This window comes from Anolis sagrei, chromosome 3 (genome assembly GCF_037176765.1).
Source record: "Anolis sagrei isolate rAnoSag1 chromosome 3, rAnoSag1.mat, whole genome shotgun sequence".
Taxonomy (NCBI): Eukaryota; Metazoa; Chordata; class Lepidosauria; order Squamata; family Dactyloidae; genus Anolis; species Anolis sagrei.
In genome coordinates this window covers 9,575,664-9,600,522 of record NC_090023.1, presented here as the reverse complement: position 1 = coordinate 9,600,522, position 24,859 = coordinate 9,575,664, and the positions used below count along the sequence as shown (strand labels likewise).

General features: G+C 42.8%; 1 protein-coding gene across 3 annotated transcripts in view; it reads left to right on the top strand.

Moving 5' to 3' along the window:
- The first annotated feature begins 997 nt into the window (after positions 1-997).
- The window catches only part of LOC132772284 (glycerophosphodiester phosphodiesterase domain-containing protein 5-like), a 71,765-nt gene continuing 47,903 nt past the window's right edge, over positions 998-24,859 (top strand). For 2 of the 3 annotated variants that reach the window (XM_067466474.1, XM_067466472.1), the window contains exons 1-7: positions 1,009-1,218; positions 2,962-3,231; positions 10,309-10,566; positions 14,102-14,205; positions 17,311-17,404; positions 19,585-19,644; positions 22,717-22,815. In XM_067466474.1, the coding sequence (XP_067322575.1) occupies positions 10,384-10,566; positions 14,102-14,205; positions 17,311-17,404; positions 19,585-19,644; positions 22,717-22,815 (540 nt within the window). In that variant the 5' untranslated portion in view covers positions 1,009-1,218; positions 2,962-3,231; positions 10,309-10,383. Of the gene's footprint in view, positions 1,219-2,961; positions 3,232-10,308; positions 10,567-14,101; positions 14,206-17,310; positions 17,405-19,584; positions 19,645-22,716; positions 22,816-24,859 lie in introns of all 3 variants that reach the window. The other variant, XM_067466473.1, reaches the window with a different exon arrangement.

The window sequence follows — 24,859 nt, the reverse complement described above, 5'->3', positions numbered from 1 at the left end:
ATTTGAAACACAACAAGATGAGTCCACAGCAGACACTCTGCTGGCTGTTGTATTACGTTGGACACTTCTCAAGTGTCTAGGACTGCGTGATGTATCGGCAAATAATGTGTGCAGATCCCAGTAAGGTGGCCTTCTGTAGCTGGCAGGTGATAATTTTGTCAGTGCCGATTGTGTTTAAGTTCAGGCCAAGGTCTTTAGGCACTGCACCCAGTGTGCCGATCACCACTGGGACCACCTTGACAGGCTTGTGGCAGTCTTTGCAGTTCGATCTTTAAATCCTCATATTGTGTCAGCTTTTCCAGTTGTTTCTCTTTGATCCTGCTGTCACCTGGGATTGTGACATTGACAATCCATACTTTGTTTTTTAACACGATCGTGAAGTCAGGAGTATTGTTGCTTTTGCAGCAGGTTGCTTTTGCCTGAGCCTGTTGGGAAGGGTAAGACTCAATTCCTTCTTCTTCCCTACTTTTGCAGCAGCTGAGGACCAAGGAAAAAGGTGACAGAGCAGAAAGAAACTGGGACATTTTAAAGAAAACTGAAAAACTGGGATGGCTGAAAATTAATCAGGACTTTTCCTGCCAAATTGGGACAGTTGGAGCGTATGCTGTCTTTATTTTTGAGCAAGAAATGGGGACAGTTTTAGAAAGAACACGCCAAAGCAAAGGCAGTTGACTTTCTTGAGATTCAGATGCCATTGAAGGGCGAGCTTCATAGCTTTCTAAACTGAGAACTTGGTGAGAAAGCTTTTTTCTCCAAGGCATATTGATATCCCAGAACAGCCCCTGACACAATTACACAACCGGCAAACAAAACTTTCTTTTGTGCCTCTCCTTCCTTTCCTTGCCAGCCTCCCTCCAGTTTCCAAACTGGGGCCAGTTTTTTCCCCCTTCTAATCGGATTTACTTTTCTAAAACCACAAAGCGTCCCGAAAGAGACCTTTTGAGGGTATTTTAAAAAGAGATCCAAGGCTGAGATTGCAATCTCAAAAACAGAAATAAATCTTTCCTGATTTTTTCTTTGTTGATGGTGCACCTTGAAATGAAAGAAGAATGCAATCCTGTTGAGACACCAAGAAGAGAAAGAATTTCCTGATATTTGTTATTGTGATGCAGCGAGATTTTAATCCAAGTGAGACACTTGAGAAGAGAAAGAAATCTTTCTATTTTTGTTGATGTTCATGCATTTTGAAGACACAAACTTGAAAAACAAGCAAGACGAGTAAGAAATTTTCCCATTTGTTTTTATTGTTTATGGCAGTGTTTCTCAACCTGTGGGTTGGGACCCTGGGGTGGTTGCGAGGGGGTTTCAGAGGGATCACCAAAGACCATAAGAAAACATATATTTCTGATGGTCTTAGGAACCCCTTTGGCAGAGAAAGCTGAAGATTTCTCTGCCTGTCCATCTCTTCCTTTTGGGACACAGACCGCGAATCCTCCCACCAAAAGCCCTCCTCCGGCTGTGATTGGCTGACCTCTCAGCCAAGGGGAAGGCTGTTTCTGAGACTCCAAGCAGGGAGAGGAGAGCAGGCGTGCACATGTGTGAGCGAGGGAGAGCATGTGAGACTGGAGGGAGGCTCACTCCAGCAAATCCCTTCAAGGCATGAGGTTCCCTTCAAGGCATGAGGTTCTGTGTGGGAAGTTTGGCTCAATGCTATCATTGGTGGGGTTCAGAATACACTTTGATTGTATGTGAACTATAAATCCCAGCAACTACAACTCCCAAATGTCAAGGTCTATTTCACCAAACTCCACCAGTGTTCACATTTCGGAATATTGAATACTTGTGCCAAGTTTGATCCAGATCCATCATTGTCTGACTGCACAGTGCTCTCTGGATGTAGGTGAACTACAACTCAAAAACTCAAGGTAATGCCCACCAAACCCTTCCAGTATTTTCTGTTGGTCATGGGAGTCTTGTGTTGGTGGAGGTCAGAATGCCTGTTAATTGTCAGTTAACTATAAATCCCGGCAACGACAACTCCCAAATGACAAAATCAACCCCTCCCAACCCCACCAGTATTCAAATTTGGGCATATTGGATATTTGTGCCAAATTTGGTCCACTGAATGAAAATACATCCTGCATATCAGATATTTACATGACAATTCAGAACAGTAGCAAAATTACAGTTATGAAGTAGCAATAAAAATAATGTTATGGTCGCGGGTCACCACAACATGAGGAACTGTATTAAGGGGTTGTGGCATTAGGAAGGTTGAGTAACACTGGTATATGGTGTATCTTGACAGAAAATTGCAATCTCATTATGACATCAAGAGAAGAAATGAATCTTTCCAAAAGTGTCCTTTTGAAGATATTTAAAAGCAGACCCTGAGATTCCAATCCTATTGAGACACCAACAGAGGTGGCCCTAGGTAATTTTCAGTGGTAAGCAAATAGTATTTTGGCGCCCCCCTCCCCAACCAATCACTGATAGATATTTTCTGTTCGTCATGGGAGTTCTGTGTGCCATATTTTGTTCAATTCCATCATTGGTGGAATTCAGAATGCTCTTTGATTGTAGGTGAATTATACATCCCAGTAACTACAACTCGCATATGTCAAGGTCTATTTTCCCCCAAGAGCGCCTCAAGAGCGCCCCTGGGCAAAATCAACTATACTGCAAATGCTTACTTTGCGAAATGGGTTGAGCCGCCCCTGGACACCAAGAAGAGAAAGAAATCTTCCCAAACCTTTCAATATTTTTGTGATACAATGTGTTTGTTTAGGATGTGTCTTGAAGACAGAGTCTTGAAAAACTAAAGAACCAAAACTTTCAGCAATGGTAATCTTTTGTTTGCACACCCTCAATATTCTGCTTGGCATCCTTTATTTTTCTCTCTCTCAAAAGAGAAAAGATTCAGAAAAATCTGTCTGCAAACTGTGAAAGGGAGATTATGCCTCGGCCTGGCAAGAACTTGATCATTTTGTCCTCTTTTCTCGTTTTCTTTTTGTTAAAAAGGCAGCCATATGTTCAGCAGCTTCAACGCTCGGATTACAGCGTTCCAATCTTTTCCAGCCTTTCTGGACCGAACAGCTCCAAAAATGACAGATGGCAGACGCTCCTCCCATTGTGGGCAGAGTTTGAGGGATCCGACTCCTCTTTTTCAGACTTTGGGGATCCCAGTCCTGAGCCTTTTGGGTTCTTGTGCAAAGACGGCAAGCAAAGGCCCTTGAGTCCGACGGAAGGAATAACCTAGAAAGCAGTGAAGTGGAGGAAAAGTAAACCAAGGTGAGCCTCTTTCTTCCCAAAATGTAAGTTTTAATCTGTATGCCCTGATTAAAATTCCCAGTGGTTCCACTTGGCCACCAGAGAGTGAAAAGCTCCCTTTCGGTGGCCTCCTCGCTCATTCATTTCTTCTCCGGGGAAAGAATATGGGATGTGACCCGAGTGCTAATAAGGTGACCCTTGTCATGGTTTGTGGAAATTGCAAGGAGAAAAACAGAACTATTTGGGCAGAAAGCGACAAAGTGAGGGAAGAACAGGCTTAGTGCTCAATGCTGGGTGCAAATGGATGTACTTTCCTTTCTTAAACATGATGTCTCCAACTAACTGAGCAGAGACACTTAATTTTGAGTGTGTTGTTGGGCTTTAGGATCATGCAAGGAATGAATATAAATATAAAAGGATGGATTTGGTTGCAGGAATTATTATTATTATTATTATTATTATTATTATTATTATTATTATTATTTTACTGACACAAAAGCACAATATGTCACAGCAAACAAGATCTCTATACTGGATTTCATATCAAAAAATCACAAGTTGAACACTTCCCAAGCGTCTAGGACTGTGTGATGTATTTTCGAATGATGCGTGTAGATCCAAGTAAGGTGGCCTTTTGCAGTTGACAGATCGTGATTTTGTCAATGTTTATTGTTTCCAAATGCCAGCTGAGACCTTTTGGCATGGCACCCAGTGTGCCAATGACCACTGGGACCATTATGCCAGAGCCATTGCAGTTTGATTTAGAGGTCTTGACAGCGGCTGAGTTTTTCCTGTTGTTTTTCTTCAATGTTTTTTCTCAATGGTATGGCGACATCAATAATCCAAACTTTTTTCTTTTCCACAATCATGATGTCTGGTGTATTGTGTTCCAAAACTCTGTCAGTCTGGATTCGAAAGTCCCATAGTATTTTTGCATGTTCATTTTCCACTATCTTTGCAGGTTTATGATCCCACAAGTTCTTTACTACTGGCAGGTGGTACTTGTGACATAAGTGTTGTTGTTGTTGTTGTTGTTGTTGTTGTTATTATTATTATTATTATTAGATACATAACAAGATTAGTACACAGCAAACAAGATCACTCTGCTGACTTTTGTATTTGATCACATGTTGGACACTTCCCAAGTATCTAGGACTGTGTGATATATCGGCGAATACTGCATGTAGATCCCAGTAGGGTGGCCTTTTGCAGCTGGCAAATGGTAATTTTGTCAGCGCTGATTGTTTTCAAGTGCAGGCCAAGGTCTTTAGGCACTTTACCCAGTGTGCCGATCACCACTGGAGCCACCTTTACTGGCTTGTGCTAGAGTCTTTGCAGTTCAATTGTTAATTATTATTATTATTATTGTATTGTCGAAGGCTTTCATGGCTGGAATCACTAGGTTCTTGTGGGTTTTTTCGGGCTATAGAGCCATGTTCTAGAGGCATTTCTCCTGACGTTTCGCCTGCATCTATGGCAAGCATCCTCAGAGGTTGTGAGGATGCTCACAACCTCTGAGGATGCTTGCCATAGATGCAGGCGAAACGTCAGGAGAAATGCCTCTAGAACATGGCTCTATAGCCCGAAAAAACCCACAAGAACCTATTATTATTATTATTATTAGATACACAACAAGATTAGCACACAGCAAACAAGATATTATTATTATTATTATTATTATTATTATTATTATTATTATTATTTATTTCTCAAAATGGATCAAGGCAGGAAACAAACACAGCACACAACATTAAAAAAACAAACAAGCAATGCCATCTTAAATTCCCTTTTCTACCTAAGAGCATTAAAGGCACAGGAGCCCACCCCAGCATGAACTATAGCAACACTAATTTTAGATCATGACTCAAACACATTGGTAAAGCTATGGCCAAACAACAATCCCAGTAACATAATATGAGCAAACCAGCATAGAAATCTGGAAACTGGAGACAGGAGAAAGACAGCCAAACATATGTGATGACGAGGAGGGAGGGGGGAAAACCAAAGGAAGGAGACTCACCAACTGCTTAGAAAAATACAACAGATTGACTATTAGTAGCAAAAATTGAGAATTGATTATCGCTGTGGAAGTTGCGGAAGTGGCCATTCTTGTTCCATCGAAAGAAGGATGGAGATAGAGAATTCCATGGCAGTTGAGGCCCATCCAGTAGCCTATGGATACAGAGATGCTGTGTTTCCCGCAGGAAGAATCACCGAGATTTTGGGATCTGCAGTGTTCAAGGTAGGTCATGTTAGGGGCAGGGGATATAACCAAGTTCTTGAAAGGTATGTTAACATCATCAAACATTTTTGTTCCATATTTGAATTGTATTGTGGAAATGTAGGCGACACTTTGCACTTGTCTACTTAAATCTAGGTTAAGAGAGGAAAGTGGGATGATATTATTATTATTATTATTATTATTATTATTATTATTATTATTATTTTACTGACACAAAACACAGCATGACACAGCAAGCGAGATATCTGTGCTGGATTTCGTATCACAAAATCACAAATCGAACACTTTCCAAAGCGTTGTTGTAGGTTTTTCCGGGCTATATGACCATGTTCTTGAGGCAATTTTTCTCCTGACGTTTTGCCTGCATCTATGGCAAGCATCCTCTGAGGATGCTTGCCATAGATGTAGGCGAAATGTCAGGAGAAAAATTGCCTCCAGAACATGGCCATATAGCCCAGAAAAGCCTACAACAACTCATGGATTCCGGCCATGAAAGCCTTCGACAATACTTTCCAAAGCGTTTAAGACTGTGTGATGTATTTTTGAATGTTGTTATTATTATTATTATTATTATTATTATTATTATTGTTTGAAACACAACAAGATGAGACCACAGCAGACAAGATCACTCTGCTGGCGGTTGTATTGGATCACACGTCAGATAATTCCCAGTAGGGTGGCCTTTTGCAGCTGGCAGATGGTTATATTTGTCAGCGCCGATTGTGTTTAAGTGCAGGCCATGGTCTTTAGGCACTGCACCCAGTGTGCTGATCGCCACTGGGACCACCTTGACTGGCTTGTGCCAGAATCTTTGCAGTTCGGTCTTTAAATCCTCCTATCGTGTCAGCTTTTCAAGTTGTTTCTCTTCAATCCTGCTGTCCCCTGGGATTGCAACATCGACAATCCATACTTTGTTTTTTAACACAATTATGAGGTCAGGAGTATTGTGCTCCAAAACTCTGTCAGTCTGAATTCAGATGCCCAAGAGTAGTTTGATGTGTTCATTCTCTGTAATTTTTCCGGCTTGTGATCCCACCAGTTCTTTGTCACAGGCAGATAGTATTTGTGCCACGAGGTCTAATGAATCATCAGGAGATTCCATCTGAACATTAGGAAGAACTTCCTGACTGTGAGAGCCGTTCAGCAGTGGAACTCTCTGCCCCGGAGTGTGGTGGAGGCTCCTTCTTTGGAAGCTTTTAAGCAGAGGCTGGATGGCCATCTGTCAGGGGTGATTTGAATGCAATATTCCTGCTTCTTGGCAGGGGGTTGGACTGGATGGCCCATGAGGTCTCTTCCAACTCTTTGATTCTATGATTCTATGATCTGAGCAACAGTGTTGTGCCTCTCCTTGTAGTCTGTCTGTGCGATCTTCTTGCAGCAGCTGAAGATGTGATCTATTGTTTCATCTGCTTCCTTGCAGAGTTTACATTTGGGATCTGTCGCCAACTTTTCAATTATTATTATTATTATTATTATTATTAATAATAATAATTCAAGCCTCTCACCTCAAACAACAACTTCACTATAATAATAGCAGTAATAATAATAGGGCCCTGTGGTAGCACTGCGGATTAAACCACCGAGCTGCTAAACTTGCTGATCGAAAAGTTGGCGGCTCGAATCCAGGGAGCAGGGTGAGCACCCACTGTTAGGCCCAGCTTCTGCCAACCTAACAGTTCAAAAACATGCAAATGTGAGTAGATTAATAGGTACTGTGGGAAGGTAATGGTGCATTATGCTATCATGCTGGGCACATGACCTTGGAGGTGTCTATGGACAACGCCAGCTCTTCGACCTAGAAATGGAGATGAGCACCCCCCCCCCCCCAGAGTCGGACACGGCTAGACTTAATGTCAGGTCAAACCTTTATCTTTACTTTAGCCTTCTCTGTCAAAGAATGCTGATGCCTCACCAAAGTACGTATCTCGGGATCTGATAGCAGTGAGCCATTGCAGTCAAACATTGTGAAATGTTGGAGAGTATGGGCTTCCCTTTGCCTTTACTACTACGACGACGACGACGACTACTACTACTACTAAAAAAGGTAAAGGTAGTCCCCTGACATTAAGTCCAGTCATGTCTGACTCTGGGGTGTGGTGCTCATCTCCATTTCTAAGCCGAAGAGCCAGCGTTGTCCGTAGACACCTCCAAGGTCATGTGGCCGGCATGACTGCATGGAGCGCCGTTACCTTCCCACCGGAGCGGTACCTATTGATCTACTCACATTTGCATGTTTTCGAACTGCTAGGTTGGCAGAAGCTAGGGCTGACAGCGGAAGCTCACGCCGCTCCCCGGAATCGAACCTGCGACCTTTGGATCAACAAGCTCAGCAGCTCAGTGCTTTAACCCACTGCACCACTGCGCTACTACTACTACTACTACTACTACTACTACTACTAATAATAATAATAATGCTGCATAGTGTTGCACATTGACCATTGGTATCCATTGGCATCTGGTTCCAGATATCCTAATAGATATCAAAATCTGTGTATACTCTTGTATGCTGTGCATATCTGTTGTAAGTTGAGCATTCCTTATCCCAAATCCAAACGATTTCAAAATCGTCCACATGTGTGGTTGATATAGTGATACCTTTGCTTTCTGAGAGTTTGCAAACTTTGTTTCATACACAAAACTATTAAAATATTGTATGAAATCACCTTCAGTCTATGTATAAAGTATATGTGAAACATTGGTCAATTTCGTGTTTAGATTTGAGTCCCATCTCCAAGTTATCTGTATGTATATGTAAACATGCAAAATTACCCAAAATCCAAAATATGTTCCATCTCGTAGTCTAAGATCTGCTGGGGAGGCCCTGCTCTCAGTCCCAACAGCTTCGCAAACGAGGGACAGGGCTTTCTCGGTGGTGACCTCCCCGCTTGTGGAATTTGCTCCCCAGCGAGGTTAGATCGGCGTCCTCCCTCCTTTTCTTCAGGAAAAAAACTAAAATCGTGGTTATAGAACCAGGCCTTTGGCTAGTGGGTGTAGCAGCACTTTGAACATGGAACTGGCCTTGATGACTTTTATGATAATTTGGAAACAGATATGTGATTATGTGATTGTTTGATGATATAACTAATTGTTACTGTTTTTTATGTATTTATGTTTTATACTGGTGCTTTGTTATTGTGGCATCGAATTGCAGCCAATGTTAGCCGCTCTATCTATCTATCTATCTATCTATCTATCTATCTATCTATCTATCTATTATCTATCTATCTAAATGCTCTGTGCATAATGAGTATCTTAAAAACAAAAGAACCAATGAACAAAATCACACCAAATTTGGCAACAAAATGTCTCACTACACAAGGAGTGACCACCACTCAAAAAAATATGATTTTGTAATTTGGGAGTTGTAGTTACTGGGATTTATAGTTCACCTATAATCAAAGAGCATTCTGAACTCCACCAACAATGGAATTGAACCAAACATGGCACACAGGACTCCCCTGTCCAACAGAAAACACTAGAAGGGTTTGGTGGGCATTGACCTTGGGTTTTGGAGTTGTTGTTCACCTACATCTAGTGGACTCAAACAATGATGGATCTGGACCAACCTTGGCACGAAGATTCAATATGCCCAAATATAAACACAGATGGAGTTTGGGGGGAATAGACCTTAACATTTGGGAGTTGTAGTTACTAGGATTTATAGTTCACCTACAACCAAGGAGCATTCTGAACTCCACCAACGACAGAATTGGGGCGAACTTCCCACACAGAACCCCCATGACCAACAGAAAATACTGTGTTTTCTGGTGGTCTTTGGTAACCCTTCTGACACCCCCTCGCAACCCCTCCCTCAGGGGTCCCAAACCCCAGGTTGAGAAATGCTGCCTTAAGACGACCCAGTCCAACTCCCTTCACTATAGCAAGAAAACATAAAGCCCTCCTGACAAAGAGCCATCCAGCCATAGATATAGATAAATATATATGATTCACACACATATGTTTATGACAGATATAGTACCACCTTCCTGGTGACCCCCCCCCCCCCGCCCAAACCCCAGGTTGAGAAATGGTGCCTTAAGGCCATCCAGTCCAACTCCTTTCACCAGGGCAAGAAAACATAATCAAAGCCCTCCCGACAAAGGGCCATCCAGCCATTCATACACACATATGTATTAGGCTTGGTTGATCGTGTTCGTTAGTTTCTAAAGTCGTTAAGAAGTCATATTTAAATTAGCTTCGAACCAATATCGAGCCATGCAGGAATAGGAGAGCAACTAAAATGATAAAAGGTCTGGAGAACAAGCCCTATGAGGAGCGGCTTAAGGAGCTGGGCATGTTTAGCCCGAAGAAGAGAAGGCTGAGAGGAGATATGATAGCCATGTATAAATATGTGAGAGGAAGCCACAGGGAGGAGAGAACAAGCTTGTTTTCTGCTTCCCTGGAGACTAGGATGCAAAACAATGGCTTCAAACTACAAGGGAGGAGATTCCACCTGAACATGAGGAAGAACTTCCTGACTGTGAGAGCCGTTCAGCAGTGGAACTCTCTGCCCCGGAGTGTGGTGGAGGCTCCTTCTTTGGAAGCTTTTAAACAGAGGCTGGATGGCCATCTGTCAGGGGTGCTTTGAATGCAATATTCCTGCTTCTTGGCAGAATGGGGTTGGACTGGATGGCCCAGGAGGTCTTTTCCAACTCTTTGATTCTATGATTCTATGATTCTATGACAGGACTTAATGTCAGGGGAGACTGGGCCACAGCAATGCCTGGCAGGGGACCGCTAGTAAACACATAAATAAATAAATATTTCTGCTCCCAAGCACTCTGCATAAGGAAAACTCAACCTCTACTATGTTTCTGTCCATTGTCGTTTCCTCCCCATGTTTGCTCTTTTCATAGGGCTGCTCCATCTCCGAATCCTTTGCCTCTTTGGACTTTCCTGCTTGAGGGTCGTTTGGACGAGAAGATCCACCAATGGAAGACGGGCCGATCACCATCAAAAAGACCCGCAGAGTGAAGCCCAAAGGTCACTTCCGTTTTCAGGCACAGAATTACGAAAATGAGCCCTTAGTTTCCTGCCTGTCGGGATTCTACAGTGGTCGGTGGAAGCGGTACGAGCGGAACAGAGTGAGGCCGGGGAAGTCCTGCTGCAACGTGGTAAATATGGACTTTTGGGATTTAATGGAGTGGCTTCGGCATACTTTACTGTTATTGAGAAATCAGACCCCACCCTCCCCAATTTATTTATTTATTTAGCAAAATCAGAATACAGCTATAATGTATCGAAAGCCCCCAGTGGCGCAATGGGTTAAACACTCATACCAGCAGAGCTGCTGACCAACAGGTCAGCGGTTCAAATCCAGGGAGAGCGGGTTGAGCTCCCTCTGTCAGCTCCAGCTCCCCATGCAGGGACATGAGGGAAGCCTCCCACAAGGATGGTAAAACATCAAAATATCCGGGCGTCCCCTGGGCAACGTCCTTGCAGACAGCCAATTCTCTCACACCAGAAGCGACTTGCAGTTTCTCATGTCATTCCTGACATGAAAAAAAAGTATTGAAAAATCACAAAGTTAAAAACTTGGCATTATACTAAATTTCCTTTGGCCTGAAGCTGGCCACTTGAAGTGCCTCTGGTTTTTCTGTAAGAAGGTCCCCGATTGTGCATGTGGCAGGGCTTAGGTTGCATTGTACCAAGTGGTCTGTGCTTTGCTATTCTCCACATTCGCATGCCATGGACTCCACTTCGTAACCCCATTTCTTAAGATTGGCTCTGTATCTCATGATACCAGAGCACAGTCTGTTCAGTGCCTTCCAAGTCGCCCTGTCTTTTGTGTCCCCAGAAGGGAGTTTCTCATCTGGTTTCAGCCACTGATTGAGGTTCCAATCTGGTTCTAACATGGGGTGTGTGCTGGTACGTCTGTACCAGGAGCTCCAACTTTATTTTCTTTCTATTAAGTGTTTGCATGTGTACAGGGCGCGAACCAATTGTACAGGTGTGGATGATTATGGAGGTAATTAATCTCAGGCCTCAATTGTGTATAAGAATATATTATAGAGGAGGCCAATTATTATTTGTAAATTAAGGTAACTGCCACCAACGTGAGGTATTTGAGGTACCAGGACCTCCAGGACCCTAAGATCTTCTGGGGAGGCTCTGCTCTCCATCCCGCCTGCTTCACAGGTGCGGCTTGCGGGAACGAGAGACAGAGCCTTTTCTGTGGTGGCCCCTCGGCTTTGGAACGCCCTCCCCATAGAGGTAAGATCAGCCCCCTCGCTGATGGTGTTTCGGAAAAGATTGAAGACATGGATGTTCAAACAAGCATTCGGTTAATCCGGTGCAAAGAAATTGATGATTAAGGACTGGTAATCATGGACGATGAAATTGGACTACAATTCTAGTTAAGAGGTGCATTGGATTGTATTGGTGGCCCAATACTATGTATTGTATGTTGTTTTTATGCTTTTTATACTGAATATTGTTGATTGTTTGTAGAGCTGTAAACCGCGTTGAGTCGCCAATTTTGGCTGAGAAATGGCGGTATACAAGCGCAGTAATAAAATAAATAAATAAATAAATATAAATAATACCACCAATGAGATCTGGCTCTACAGACACAGATTAATTGAGATGAAACGGTCTTCAACAAAAGATAACAAGTTTATTGTGTACAAAGCGTATGGTTGCAGGCTGTTAAATAACTTATAGAACTTTAAATATCACCTGGTTTGTAATACAGTCCACTCTTCCAGATGACACAGCTTGTGGCTAACTTCTACTGAGGTGAAGCTCTATAGTGAACAATGTTTCCTACTATGATCAAATCTCTGATCTCTAGTCCTTCCTTAACAAGGGATCTTAACAAGCTTCGTTTAGTCTTTTTTGACTAAAGAAACTGGCCAGGTTTCTCTCTTCAGCCCTCCTAGACTGAAAAACCTCCAGCTGCCCACACACCTCTCTCCCAGGCTTTTCAAGCCTCCACACTCTGCCCTTTTTCAAAGACGCACAATACTTTTTCTGCTTGGCTCCGCCCACTTCTCACTCTCCTGAGCTAGCCTTCCTGGTCTCCTTGACAACACTCACTGTGGATTCAAACCAGATAACTCTAGTTTTAGCTACTGTTACAAACACAAATATATACTCTAACAGTTAAACACATACATAGTATCTATGATGGCACACCAGGAAGATCTAATGAGAAACCTAAATGTGTCTGGCTATTTTCCCAGTGACCATCGGTATGCCCTAATTACTATAATTCCCCCAAAATAAAACTCTATAAACAAGATTAAGTTTAACAATTGTTTACTAAATAATTAAGGTGAATAACAACAATGAACAAAGATGAGAATTGATTATGATGGTAAAACTCTGAGGTAAAAAAACGACTATAATTTCTATGAGGTATTCTATAAACTATGGCAAGTATATTCTGATCTATAATCTATAAAGCAAATATAACTATTCTTTATTACATGTATTATCTATGAAACATGGCAAATACAACTATTAACTATAGGGGAATGTATAACTATAAACCATCTATAAGGCAAATACAAACTATCTATCTATAAACTCTAAGGCAAATACAAACTATCTATGAACTCTCTATCTATAGGGAAAATATGTATTATAAACTTTAAGGTAAATACGTGATTAGGATGGCCTGTTCAAATTGCTAGGCCAGACCAGACACTATCTGGCAACTGTCAACAAGCTAAGACCAACAAAGAATGGGGAACGAAGTTCTATAACCAGCCCATTCTGGCTCTGAGACAGAATGGGCTGCACCAACCGAACTCGGCCTCTAGGGGGAACCTAAGCTCTCCCCTAAACTTGGTAAAATGGAACAGTCCAACAGGCAACAAGGAAATAATACTAGGCCGAGACATCACAGTATCAATGACTTCTGCACAGCATGTATTCCAAAATTTCAAGGATTCTGCAAAAAGGTGGCTTCCTTTGGTTTGCAGTCATAGGGCAAGCCGCCTGTCAATCATTGTTAAGTTTGGATCCGTCCCTTCTTCCAGGGAGAATGGAAGGGAAGAGGGGGGCATTTTTAGTTTGTCTTAGTGAGGAAAACTAAGTTAGAGGACTTGGACAAGCTTCACCTGCAGAAAAGCTTCATTTCTCATGACATTCCGGGGGAAAATTCCCAAAGCTCTGGCTGGGAGCTTGCAGCCTCTCAGCCTTACAGCATCTGAAGGAAACAGCCCTAAAGTCTTAAAGAAATTCCAGAGGGAAAACAGCTTTACAGACCCAAAGAACTCCAGCTGGAGAATCTACAAGCTTTGTCTGGTAGGTTTACTCAGTACCAAGACGCCGTTTGGAATCGGTAGTAGATCCCACACCAACAAAACTTAGATAACAGACAGCCTGGGAGAGGTTAAAAAAGGGTTTTCCTCTCAAAGTATAAGAACAATTAACGAAGACAGTTGCCTGTCCCTTGTGGACAAGATGAAGGAAGCCACCAGTTTTGATTTAAAGCCTTGAAGCATTTGTTTGACTCATTGAAGATTTGAGAAATATTTGACAACTATTACAGGCCCAGTGCGTGACAGAACAGGGTGCATCTTAGAACCGCAGGTGTACCTTATATATTGTTGTTGCTGTTGTATTGAAATTAGGATGGGTCTTATAAATTGAAGAAATACTGTAAATACAATGATCGTTTCCTCTGATTTTTGCTTGCAGGCAGAGGGCATCTTTTTGCTGCTGCTGATCACCACCTTCTCCTTGTGGCTCGTCTTTACATACCTCTGGAGTCAAACGAAGAATGACTACTACGCCTTTGACGAGTAGGTGGAACTCTTTACGTGAAAGGGACCCTTGTCAGGAAAGGTCTTGTTGCCTTTCCCACTGACTTTCAGACCCCTTCCCCACAGCTGTATAACATCCTTATTGAACTTGATTATATGGCAGTGTGGACTCAGATAATCCGGTTCAAAGCTGATATTGTGGATATCTGTCTTGATATTCTGGGTTATATGGCTATGTGGAAGGGCCCTCAGTTAGTTGGCACTCTTAAGGAACTGTTGGCGGGTGGGATCAAAGAAATTTTAATTTATTAATTTATTATTACACCATTTTTTGGATCAGCCAAGCATACTGTTTACACCAAAAAGTTCCCAGATCTGCAGGCCCGTAGCGAGGGGGGGGGGGGGGGTTAGGGGTTCAACCCCCCCCCCCCCGGAAATGTTTCAGATTTTTTTAAAAAACCTGGTTTACTCATGAATTTTAACTGGTTAACCCAATCCCCATGCTGCTAAGTCTATGAGATGCAAAAAATCAAGAGTCCCTCCAGAACTGCAAGCACTATCTCAAGCAAATATTAGCAATTTATTCACGCTGTCATTACTTGCAGAAATAGCCGATGTAGTTGTTCTGGTACAGCTGTACCAGGAGCTCCAACTTTATTTGCTTTGTATTAAATGTTTGTTTACAGTCCTAGGTTTCAGGGACTCTGCAGATAGGTGGCTTCTTTGGTTGCAGTCATAGGGCAAGTCACCTGTCCATCATTGTTAAGTTTTGGTCCCGCCCCTTGCTCAGGGCAATTGGGAAGGGAAGGGAGCCATTTTTAGTTAGTCTTAGCAAGGTAAGCTTATGTATAGGATGTGTGCAAGTTTCCCCTGTACAAAAGCTTCAACCCTTAAGACCTTCCGGGGGAGAAAGGTCTTAAGAGTCTCCAAAGAATTTCCAGGAAAACAGCCCTAAAGACCAAATAACTCCAGCTGGAGAACATCTACTGCCTTGCTGGTAGGTCCACTCGGCGTTCGAGACGCAGTTCAACCCGGTAGCGGAGCCCACATCAGTAAGGGTTAGATTACAGTCAGCCTGGGAGAAGTTAAAAAGGGGATTTTCCTTTAAAGGAGAAGTTATAGAAGACAGTTGCCTGTCCTTCGTGGGCAAGATTAGGAATTCACCTGTTGCCTAAAAGCTTGGAATCGTTTGCTTAACTTTACTGAAGACAAGAGAAGTTTCTGTTTGATCATTAATAAAAGACTTTGTTGTACTTCTCAAGCCATCTAAAGACTGTTTGTGGTGGAAACCTCTGAGAACTTCTCTTTAGGCCCCCTGGCTTCCCGCTGGGCAAAGGTTGCACATCCTGTTCTAAAGACAATTATTTACAGGCCCAGCACGCGACAGAACAGTAGTGAAGCAACCAAGTTGGGGGGGGGGGGGGATGTTGAATGCTCTCATTAAGGAGGCCAGACTTGATGGAGGTGGTTGACAAGGGCGGAGCTGTAGGCTATTGAAGGCTGCTCTGCCCTCTGCTGTGCTCTTTGCTTCAGCGTGAGATAGGAGGCAGGTTTCAACCCCCCCCCCCCCGTGAAATTTTCAACCCCTCCCAAAATATTTTTCTGACTATGGCCCTGCAGGTCTGTAAGTGTCAGCGGTTCGGCACTTTTCATGCCACAGTCAACCTTTACCTCTTCCATAATGTCATTTTAGGCTTCAATCTTCTTAGGATGGTGTCTTCAGTTTAGCCAAGCCTTAATAGGCCCTTAGCCAGACCCCAATCGTACAATTTCATTCAATCCATACATCACATCAATTCAATAACCTCCAGAGGAGGAGACTCCACTGGACTCCCAGGCAGTCTATACTTGACGACAGATGTAAAGGATCCGCAAAGGGTATCTAGTCAAACCCCCACCTGCCAGGCAGGAATGCACAGTCAAAGCCCTCCCAACAGGTAGCCATCCAGCCTCAATTTAAAAACACAGAGAGGTTTAAGCAACACAGATGTGACATTCTGGCTCTGTACAAGTGGGGATTGTTGCACAATGTGTGATTTGGGTTACAGTAATGACCATTTAAATGGATAAGTTTCATGACTGGGGTGAGAGGTGTCTTATTTGGGGATAAAGTGCCCTCCTTGCTCCCTCTTTCTATAGCTACATCCTGGAAGTTGGGTTATCACAGAGCAAATAATATATTATACTAGCTGTCCCTTGCCATGCGTTGCTGTGGCTCAGGCTGGTGAGCTGGAAAATAAAGTAATGCTCTTTGATTGTAGGTGAACTATAAATCCCAGTAACTACAGCTCCCAAATGTCAAGGTCTATCTGTGTCCATATTTGGGCATATGGAATATCCGCACCAAGTTTGGTCCAAATCCATCACTGTTTGAGTCCACAGTGCTCTCTGGATGTAGGTGAACTATGACTCCCAAACTCAAGGTCAATGCCCATCAAACCCTTCAAGTGTTTTCTGTTGGTCATGGGAGTCCTGTATGCCACATTTGGTTCAATTCCATTATTGGTGGAGTTCGGAATGCTCTTTGATTGTAGGTGAACTATAAATCCCAGTAATTACAACTCCCAAATATCAAGGTCTATTTTCCCCAAACTCCATTTATGTCCATATTTGGGCATATGGAATATCCGCACCAAGTTTGGTCCAAATCCATCACTGTTTGAGTCCACAGTGCTCTCTGGATGTAGGTGAACTATGACTCCCAAACTCAAGGTCAATGCCCATCAAACCCTTCAAGTGTTTTTTATTGGTCATGGGAGTCCTGTATGCCACATTTGGTTCAATTCCATTATTGGTAGAGTTCGGAATGCTCTTTGATTGTAGGTGAACTATAAATCCCAGAAACTACAACTCCCAAATGACAAAATCAATTTTTTGAGTGATGGTTACTCCTTGGATTAGTAAGTGTCTTGTGGCCAAATTTGGTGTCAACTCGTCCAGTGGTTTTTGAGTTATGTTAATCCCACAAATGAACATTACATTTTTATTTATATAGATTTGCAATATTTGCAAAGTTGCAATGTTACATTTTGGAAGACAACTCTCAGAAACTTCCCAACCAACTCAATTGCTTATACAATTGCTTATTTCACTGTCACTTCTCATGTTATATGTGATTTTTGTTTTGTTTTGTTAAATGTTTAGGTACAGCTTTGACAACATGGGCTTCTGGTTTCAGTGGTCTGTTTTCCTCCTAATAATATGTTCGTTCATCCTCTCCTACCTTTCTTTCTTAATGGTGAGTCCTGCCCTTTTTATTGAGAAACTCGTGATAAGGGACAAATACCAATCTTATAGGGACAAGCTTTTGATCCCTTATGAAAACAAATAAGCTGGCTGCCATAGGGACAAAACACATACTTTGTGTATAGAATATTCCTGATTCAATCCCTACCTTCTTTGCTTATTTGAAAGCAAAGTTTTAGCTTTTGCCCCAAGGAACTGGGAAATTGTTGTTTCTGTTCAATGTTTGATGTTTTGTCTTATGTCTGTTGTAACAGGCTGTGGTTTTATTTAATTTTATTTGTAAAGTCATAATTTTGTGTTTATATGTCGGGTTGTTTAAATTTTGTTAGTATGGATGTATTGTTGTTGTATTTGGGCATTGAATGCTTGCCTGTTTGGAATCCGCCCTGAGTCCCTCCGGGGAGATAGAGCGGAATATAAATTATTATTTGAAATGGAACAAGATGAGTCCGCAGCAGAAAAGATCACACTGCTAGTTGTTGCATAGGATCACACGTTGGACACTTCCCAAGTGTCTAGGACTGTGTGATGTATCGGCGAATAATGCGTGAAGATCCCAGTAAGGTGATCTTCTGCAGTTGACAGATGGTAATTTCGTCAGCGCCTATTGTGTTTAAGTGCAGGCCAAGGACTTTAGGCACTGCACCCAGTGTGCCGATCACCTCTGGGACCACCTTTACTGGCTTGTGCCAGAGTCTTTGCAGTTCAATCTTTAAATCCTCCTGTCATGTCAGCTTTTCCAGCTGTTTCTCTTCAATCCTGCTGTCCCCTGGGATTGCAACATCGATGATCCATACTTTCCAGAAATCCACAAGCATGTGGACAATTTCAACAGAAAGGAAGAAACCATGAAAATGAACAAAATCTGGCTACCAATATTAAAAAAAACTCTAAAATTACAACAGCAAAACAACAGAGAGTAAACAATCAGGCACATCTAATCATCTCTCAACAAAAGATTCCCCCAGGCACTGCCAAGCCATCAAATGCTAATTAAGGTGGTCAGTTGAAATATTCACACCTAGCTCCAGCAGACAAGAGTCCCTTGTCCCACTCTGGTCATTCCACAGATATATAAACCCTTTTTTCCTAGTTCTAACAGACCTCACTACCTCTGAGGATGCTTGCCATAGATGCAGGCGAAATGTCAGGAGAAAATGCCTCTACAACATGGCCACGGGAAAACCTACAACAACCCAGTGATTCCGGCCATGAAAGCCTTCGACAATACATTGATCCATACTTTGTTTTTTAACATGATCGTGAGATCAGGAGTATCGTGCTCCAAAACTGTGTCTGTCTGAATTCGGAAGTCCCAGAGTAGCTTGACGTGTTCATTTTCTGTAACTTTTTCTGGCTTGTGATCCCACCAGTTCTTTGTCGCAGGCAGATGGTATTTGTGGCACAAGTTCCAATGAATCATCTGAGCAACGGTGTTATGCCTCTGCTTGTAGTCTATCTGTGCTAGTAGTAGGAAAGTGACTTCTTATTAAATTATTTTTTCTCTAAAATATTGCATAGTTACTAGTTACGTGCATTTGGGACTTACCTTGATTCATTTCGTGTCCTGGCTCTCAGTAGGGCCCCTGGTCCATTTTTGTTGGAATCTCCGAAAATCGAGAAGTCAGATATTTGTTTTTTTGTTTTCAGCGCCGAAAGATCCATTTTCTTTCGGCCTAAGGGTGCAGGTTTGGGTCTACGCACCCAGGTCTTGGAGGGCCTGCAGCTAAGCACTGAGTAAGGAGCGCTCCTTACTCAGGGTTCAGTTGCAGGCGCTGCCAGGCCCCAGGCAATTGATCTGAAAAGCAGGTTCAGAACCGGTACCCACTCCTGCCTGTCTTTCGTATTGATTGCATTTTCGTTCCAGGAGAGGCCTTCCATTTCGTGCCATCCGAATGGACGGAACACAATGGAAACACTAATCAAACTAATGGGACAAATTTTAGGCCAATGACTAATAGATATTTGTATCTATTGTTCATGTTTTCTATTTTTATTTGTATGTTTACATTTTTTCTTTTCATAGTTGTTACTATCTTGTTGAAATGAAATTTAATGAACTTTAAAAAACCCGAATAATTAACAGTCGTTGGCTAAAGTGCTGTGATATGATGAAAGGTTGCAATGACCTTTGGCTACGTTAAAACACATCATCTCTGAATGCTTTTATAGATCCTAGCGATGTGCCTGCTGACAAACACTCAACAGTTGTATCTGCACTGGATTCACAAGGTAAAAACCAGCTATTCTACTAGCTTTTCCTTGGCATGTAATTAAGACGCTCTTCTCTCGAAAGAATCATAGAATCAAAGAGTGGGAAGAGACCTCATGGGCCATCCAGTCCAACCCCATTCTGCCAAGAAGCAGGAATATTGCATTCAAATCACCCCTGACAGATGGCCATCCAGCCTCTGCTTAAAAGTTTCCAAAGAAGGAGCCTCCATCACACTCCGGGGCAGAGAGTTCCACTGCTGAACGGCTCTCACAGTCAGGAAGTTCTTCCTAATGTTCAGAAAGAATGTGCTTAGTCTCAGTTTTAAACCTATAGTCATTATTTTCCTGAAGAAAAACAATGTGAGTCTTGGGTTGGATCTCTTTACTCGCAGGCTCAAACTAGACATTATTGTTCCCTTCATGCTCTCCACTTGTCCCAAGTTTGGCAGGAACTTTAAAAATATCAAAGATACTTTTTTCCTTCTCCCATTTTCTCCCTTTGTCCTCAACTTGCCATATATCAGATTCCGCAAAACTGAGTCCAAAACTGAGTCCAAGTTGCCAAACTAAATTAATTCTGCAAAACTGAGTCCAAGTTGCCGAACTAAATTAATTCTGCAAAACTGAGTCCAAGTTGCCGAACTAAATTAATTCTGCAAAACTGAGTCCAAGTTGCCGAACTCAATTAACTTAGTAGCAGGAGAAAGCTGAACCTTGCCCTTCTCCGTAGACTCCGGGTGCATCTACACCAGGGGTTTCCAACCCGTGGGTCACGGTAGAAAACTAAAATAAGGTCCGTGGCTCTAGGTTATTAAATGTGGCTTTCTGTGGGCGAGCAGATGGTGACTACTGGATGGCATATGTTCTGTATCAGAAACTAGAACTGATGTGGTCTATCCAATGCAGTTTTTTGAATCAGCACCCCAAAGAACCAAACCGAATCTGAAGTTGACCAAAAACCGATTTGTAACCCTTTTGGTACTAATGTTGGAGAGTGGTTGTGCTGGTACCAGGAGCTTCAGCTTCATTTTCTTTCTATTGAGTATTTGCATATATTCCAAGGTTCCATGCATTTGCAACAAGGTGGCTTTCCTTGGTTTGCAATCATAGGGCTAGCCACCTGCCTATCATTGTTAAGTTTTGGTTCCGCCCCTTTCCCCAGGGCCATGGGAAGAGAGGGAGCCATTTTTAGTTCAGTCTTATAGTGGAAAGCTAAGCTACAGGATGTGGAAATTAGCTCCATCCGTAGAAAAGCTTCATTTCCTACAGCATCCGGGAGAAATTCCTGGGAAAACAGTCCCAAAGCTCTGGCTGGGAGCTTACAGCCTCTCAGCTTTACAGCATCTGAGGGAAACAGTCCTAAACTTTAGGAAGAAAACAGTTTTGCAGACCCAAAGAACTCCAGCTGGAGAATCTACATAGCCTTGACTGGTAGGTCTACTCAGGACCCAAGACGCAGATTGGAACCGGTAGTAGAACCCACGTCAGCAAAGCTTAGACAGTAGATTGCCTGGGAGGGGTTAAAAAGGTTTTTCCTTGTTAAGGAAAGAAATAGTTCTCCAAGCAAGGTGCCTGCCCATTTTGGGGCAAGTTAAGAAGCATTTGTTTAATCTGTTGAAGATCCAAGAAGTGTTTGTTGTTTTATTGAAGACCTAAGCAATAATGAAGAACTTTGTTAAACATTTCAAGCCTTTTAAAGACTGTGTATGGGAAAATCCTCAAAGGCCTCTCACCCATGGCACCCCGGCTCCCCGCTGGGCACAAAGAGAATGTCCTGTTTAAAAAATCAATTATTACAGCGCGTGGCAGCACAGTGGTCCCTGGTCAAAATTGTCCCTAGTCAAGTGGTCCCTGGTCAAAAAAAAAGAGTTTTGGAACCACTAATCTACACTGTAGATTCGGTGCAATTTGACTCCATTTGCTAATGGAATAATGGAAATTGTAATTTGGTGAGGCACCAGCAGTCTTTGCGAGAGAAGGCTAAAGGCCTGGTAAAACTACAACTCTCAGGACTCTGTAACATTGAGCCATAGAGCTAAAGTGGCGTCAGCTTGCATTAATTTTACAGTGTAGATTAGAATAATCAAGTCTCAGGCAGACGCAAACTGCTGTAATTTCTCCTAACTTATTGGTTTTCCCCCTAGTAATACTAAGGAAGTTGTTATTGTTAGCTGCCTTCAGTCCCTATGGAGGAGCCCCTGGTGGCGCAGTGGGTTAAACCCCTGTGCTGGCAAGACTGAAGAATGACAGGTCACAGGTTCGAATCTGGGGAGAGGTGGATGAGCTCCCTCTATCAGCTCCAGCTCCTCATGCAGGGACGTGAGAGAAGCCTCCCACAAGGATGATAAAACATCAAATCATCCGGGCGTCCCCTGGGCAATGTCCTTGCAGGCGGCCAATTCTCTCATAACAGGAGTGACTTGCAGTTTCTCAGGTCGCTCCTGACACGACCAAAAAAAAAAAAAAAGTCCCTATGGGGAGACTGAAAATAACAATAATACCACTAACAACAACAACTTTTCCATCTTGACCGCAACTGGATGTAGCTTGCTCACACATGTCCTGGAGCACCCATTGGTGCAATGGGTTAACCCTTGTGCTGACCAAAAGATTGGTGGTTTGAATCTGGGGAGCGGGATGAGCTCCCATCTGTCAGTTCCAGCTTCTCATACGAGAACACGAGATAAGCCCCTCACAGGATGATAAAACATCCAGGCGTCCCCTGGGCAACAACCTTGCAGATGGCCAATTCTCTCACACCAGAAGCGACTTGCAGTTTCTCAAGTTGCTCCTGACATGGGGAAAAAAAAACATGTCCCAGTTTCTTCTGAGAAATGCTGAAGGTAATGCAGCACGGAAAATCACTTTGAGCAATTTGTCCTGCCCCCCAAGCATTTTAATAGGGTCCATTGGTGTCCCTGTTGTAGGATTTGGCTGACCTCATAGGCTATTACTTGCAGCCGAGTATGATTGCCTTCCAAGTGTAGGGTCTTGATGGTGAGTCTGAAGGTCTCTACAGTCTCTCTGCTTTTTGGCTGAAACCATAAAGAGGGAGCATGGCACATAACCTCTTCACCTTTGGTCTTACAGATGGGGACATTGTCCACCTTTGGTGTCGCCATTACTGCTTTTATCATTATACAAACTCTGTGGAGTTCGCAATGGACAACAGTCTACCTGTCCTTTCAGGTAAGAAAACAGAGTCAGGTGAGCTTCATGGAGTTGTATTTTTGCAAGATCCTTAGTCTCCTCTGCCAATGAGTGGTGGTGCCTCACCAAACTATCAGTCCCGGGATTCCATGGCGTTGAGCCAGGGCAGCTAAAGCGTTGCCATAGTGTAGATCGGCCAGCCTATGCTTACCAATTTTATGTGGTCATATTGGTTTTGGGATTCAGGGACGGGTATCCCAAATATCAAAATAATTTATTTATTTATTTATGTATTTATTTATTTGGGATTCTTTTACCCCAAATAAAACAACCATATACAAAATTACATCAATTCACAGTTAACAACAATTCATGCATTACAACCATAAAATCAATAAAATCAATAAAACCAATACAAACCCATTTTCTCCTCTTACATGGTCAGTGTTCGCTAACTCATAGATCTAGTTTTACTTTCCACTTCTTCAATCCTGTTGGACAACTCGTCTGGTTGTCTGATTTAATCGCCAGAGTGCCCAAAGGCCTGGTCCCATAACCACATCTTCACCCTCCTCCTGAAGGCGAGGAGGGATGGTGATGCCCTGATTTCCCCCAGGAGTGAATTCCACAGGTGAGGGGCCACCACTGAGAAAGCCCTGCTCCTCGTCCCCACCAGCCTCACTTGTGACAGTGGTGGGGTCGAGAGCAGGGCCTCCCCAGATGATCTCAGACTCCGGGGTGGGACGTAGAGGGAGATACGTTCGGACAGATACACTGGACTGGAACCGTATAGGGTTTTGTAGGTCAAAACCAGCACCTTGAATTGTGCTCGGAACTGAATCGGCAGCCAATGAAGCTGGCACAGCAGGGGGGTGGTATGCTCCCTGTATGTCGCTCCGGTGAGCAGTCTGGCTGCCGCTCGCTGGACTAGTTGAAGTTTCCGAGCAGTCTTCAAGGGCAACCCCACGTAGAGCGCGTTGCAGTAGTCTATTCGGGATATAACAAGAGCGTGGACCACCGTGGCCAGATCAGACTTCTGGACCTCCACTGGCATTTGCAATGTTGATAATCAGGATCAGTTTAAGGTGTAGTGTTGTGTTTTTCAGCACATTGTAATGGTGGATGCATCACAAATTTCTTGAAGGCTTTCATGGATGGAATCACTGGTAGGCATCCACAGAGGTTGTGACCTCACAACCTCTGAGAATGCCTGACATAGATGCAGGTGAAATGTCAGGAGAGAATGCTTCTAGAACATGGCCATATAGCCCGGAAAACCTACAACAACCCACATCACAAATTTATTTATTTATTTTGACAATAGGCAACCATTAGATGCCAGACATTGAATTAGCAAAAATAACTAAAACAACCAATAAAACAATGTATTGTCGAAGGCTTTAATGGCTGGAATCACTGGGTTGTTGAAGATTTTTTGGGTTATATGGCCATGTTTTAGAAGCATTCTCTCCTGACGTTTTGTCTGCATCTATGGTAGGCATTCTCAGAAATTGTGAAGTTGTCACAACCTCTGAGGATGCCTGCCATAGATGCAGGCCAAACGTCAGGAGAGAATGCTTCTAGAACATGGCCATATAGCCCGAAAAACCTACAACAACCCAACCATTAAAATAATAATAATAATAATAATAATAATAATAATAATAATAATAGTAATAACTTTATTTATACCCCGCTACCATCTCCCCAAGGGACTCGGTGCGGCTTACATGAGGCCAAGCCCACAGTACAATAACAAAAGCAATAACAAAAACAATCAATACAATTAATACAAATCACATAAACAATAAACAGTAACACACAAGCATTTGAAAACCTATTGCCAGGCCAATTGTAATAGTTTAAAATTTTAAAAAATAACCCTGGGCATGAGCGAGGTAGGATATAACTGGTATAGGGTTTTCAAAGAGAAAACAATTATAAACCTTAAAGATTCAAAATTCTAAAATATAGCCAGTTTAAAATTATGATCCAAGATCAGTCCATTGCTGGTCGTATCAATCAGTCACATTCAAATCACCAAATCTACTGCACAAAGGTTTGACCCCAGGACCAGGTCTTG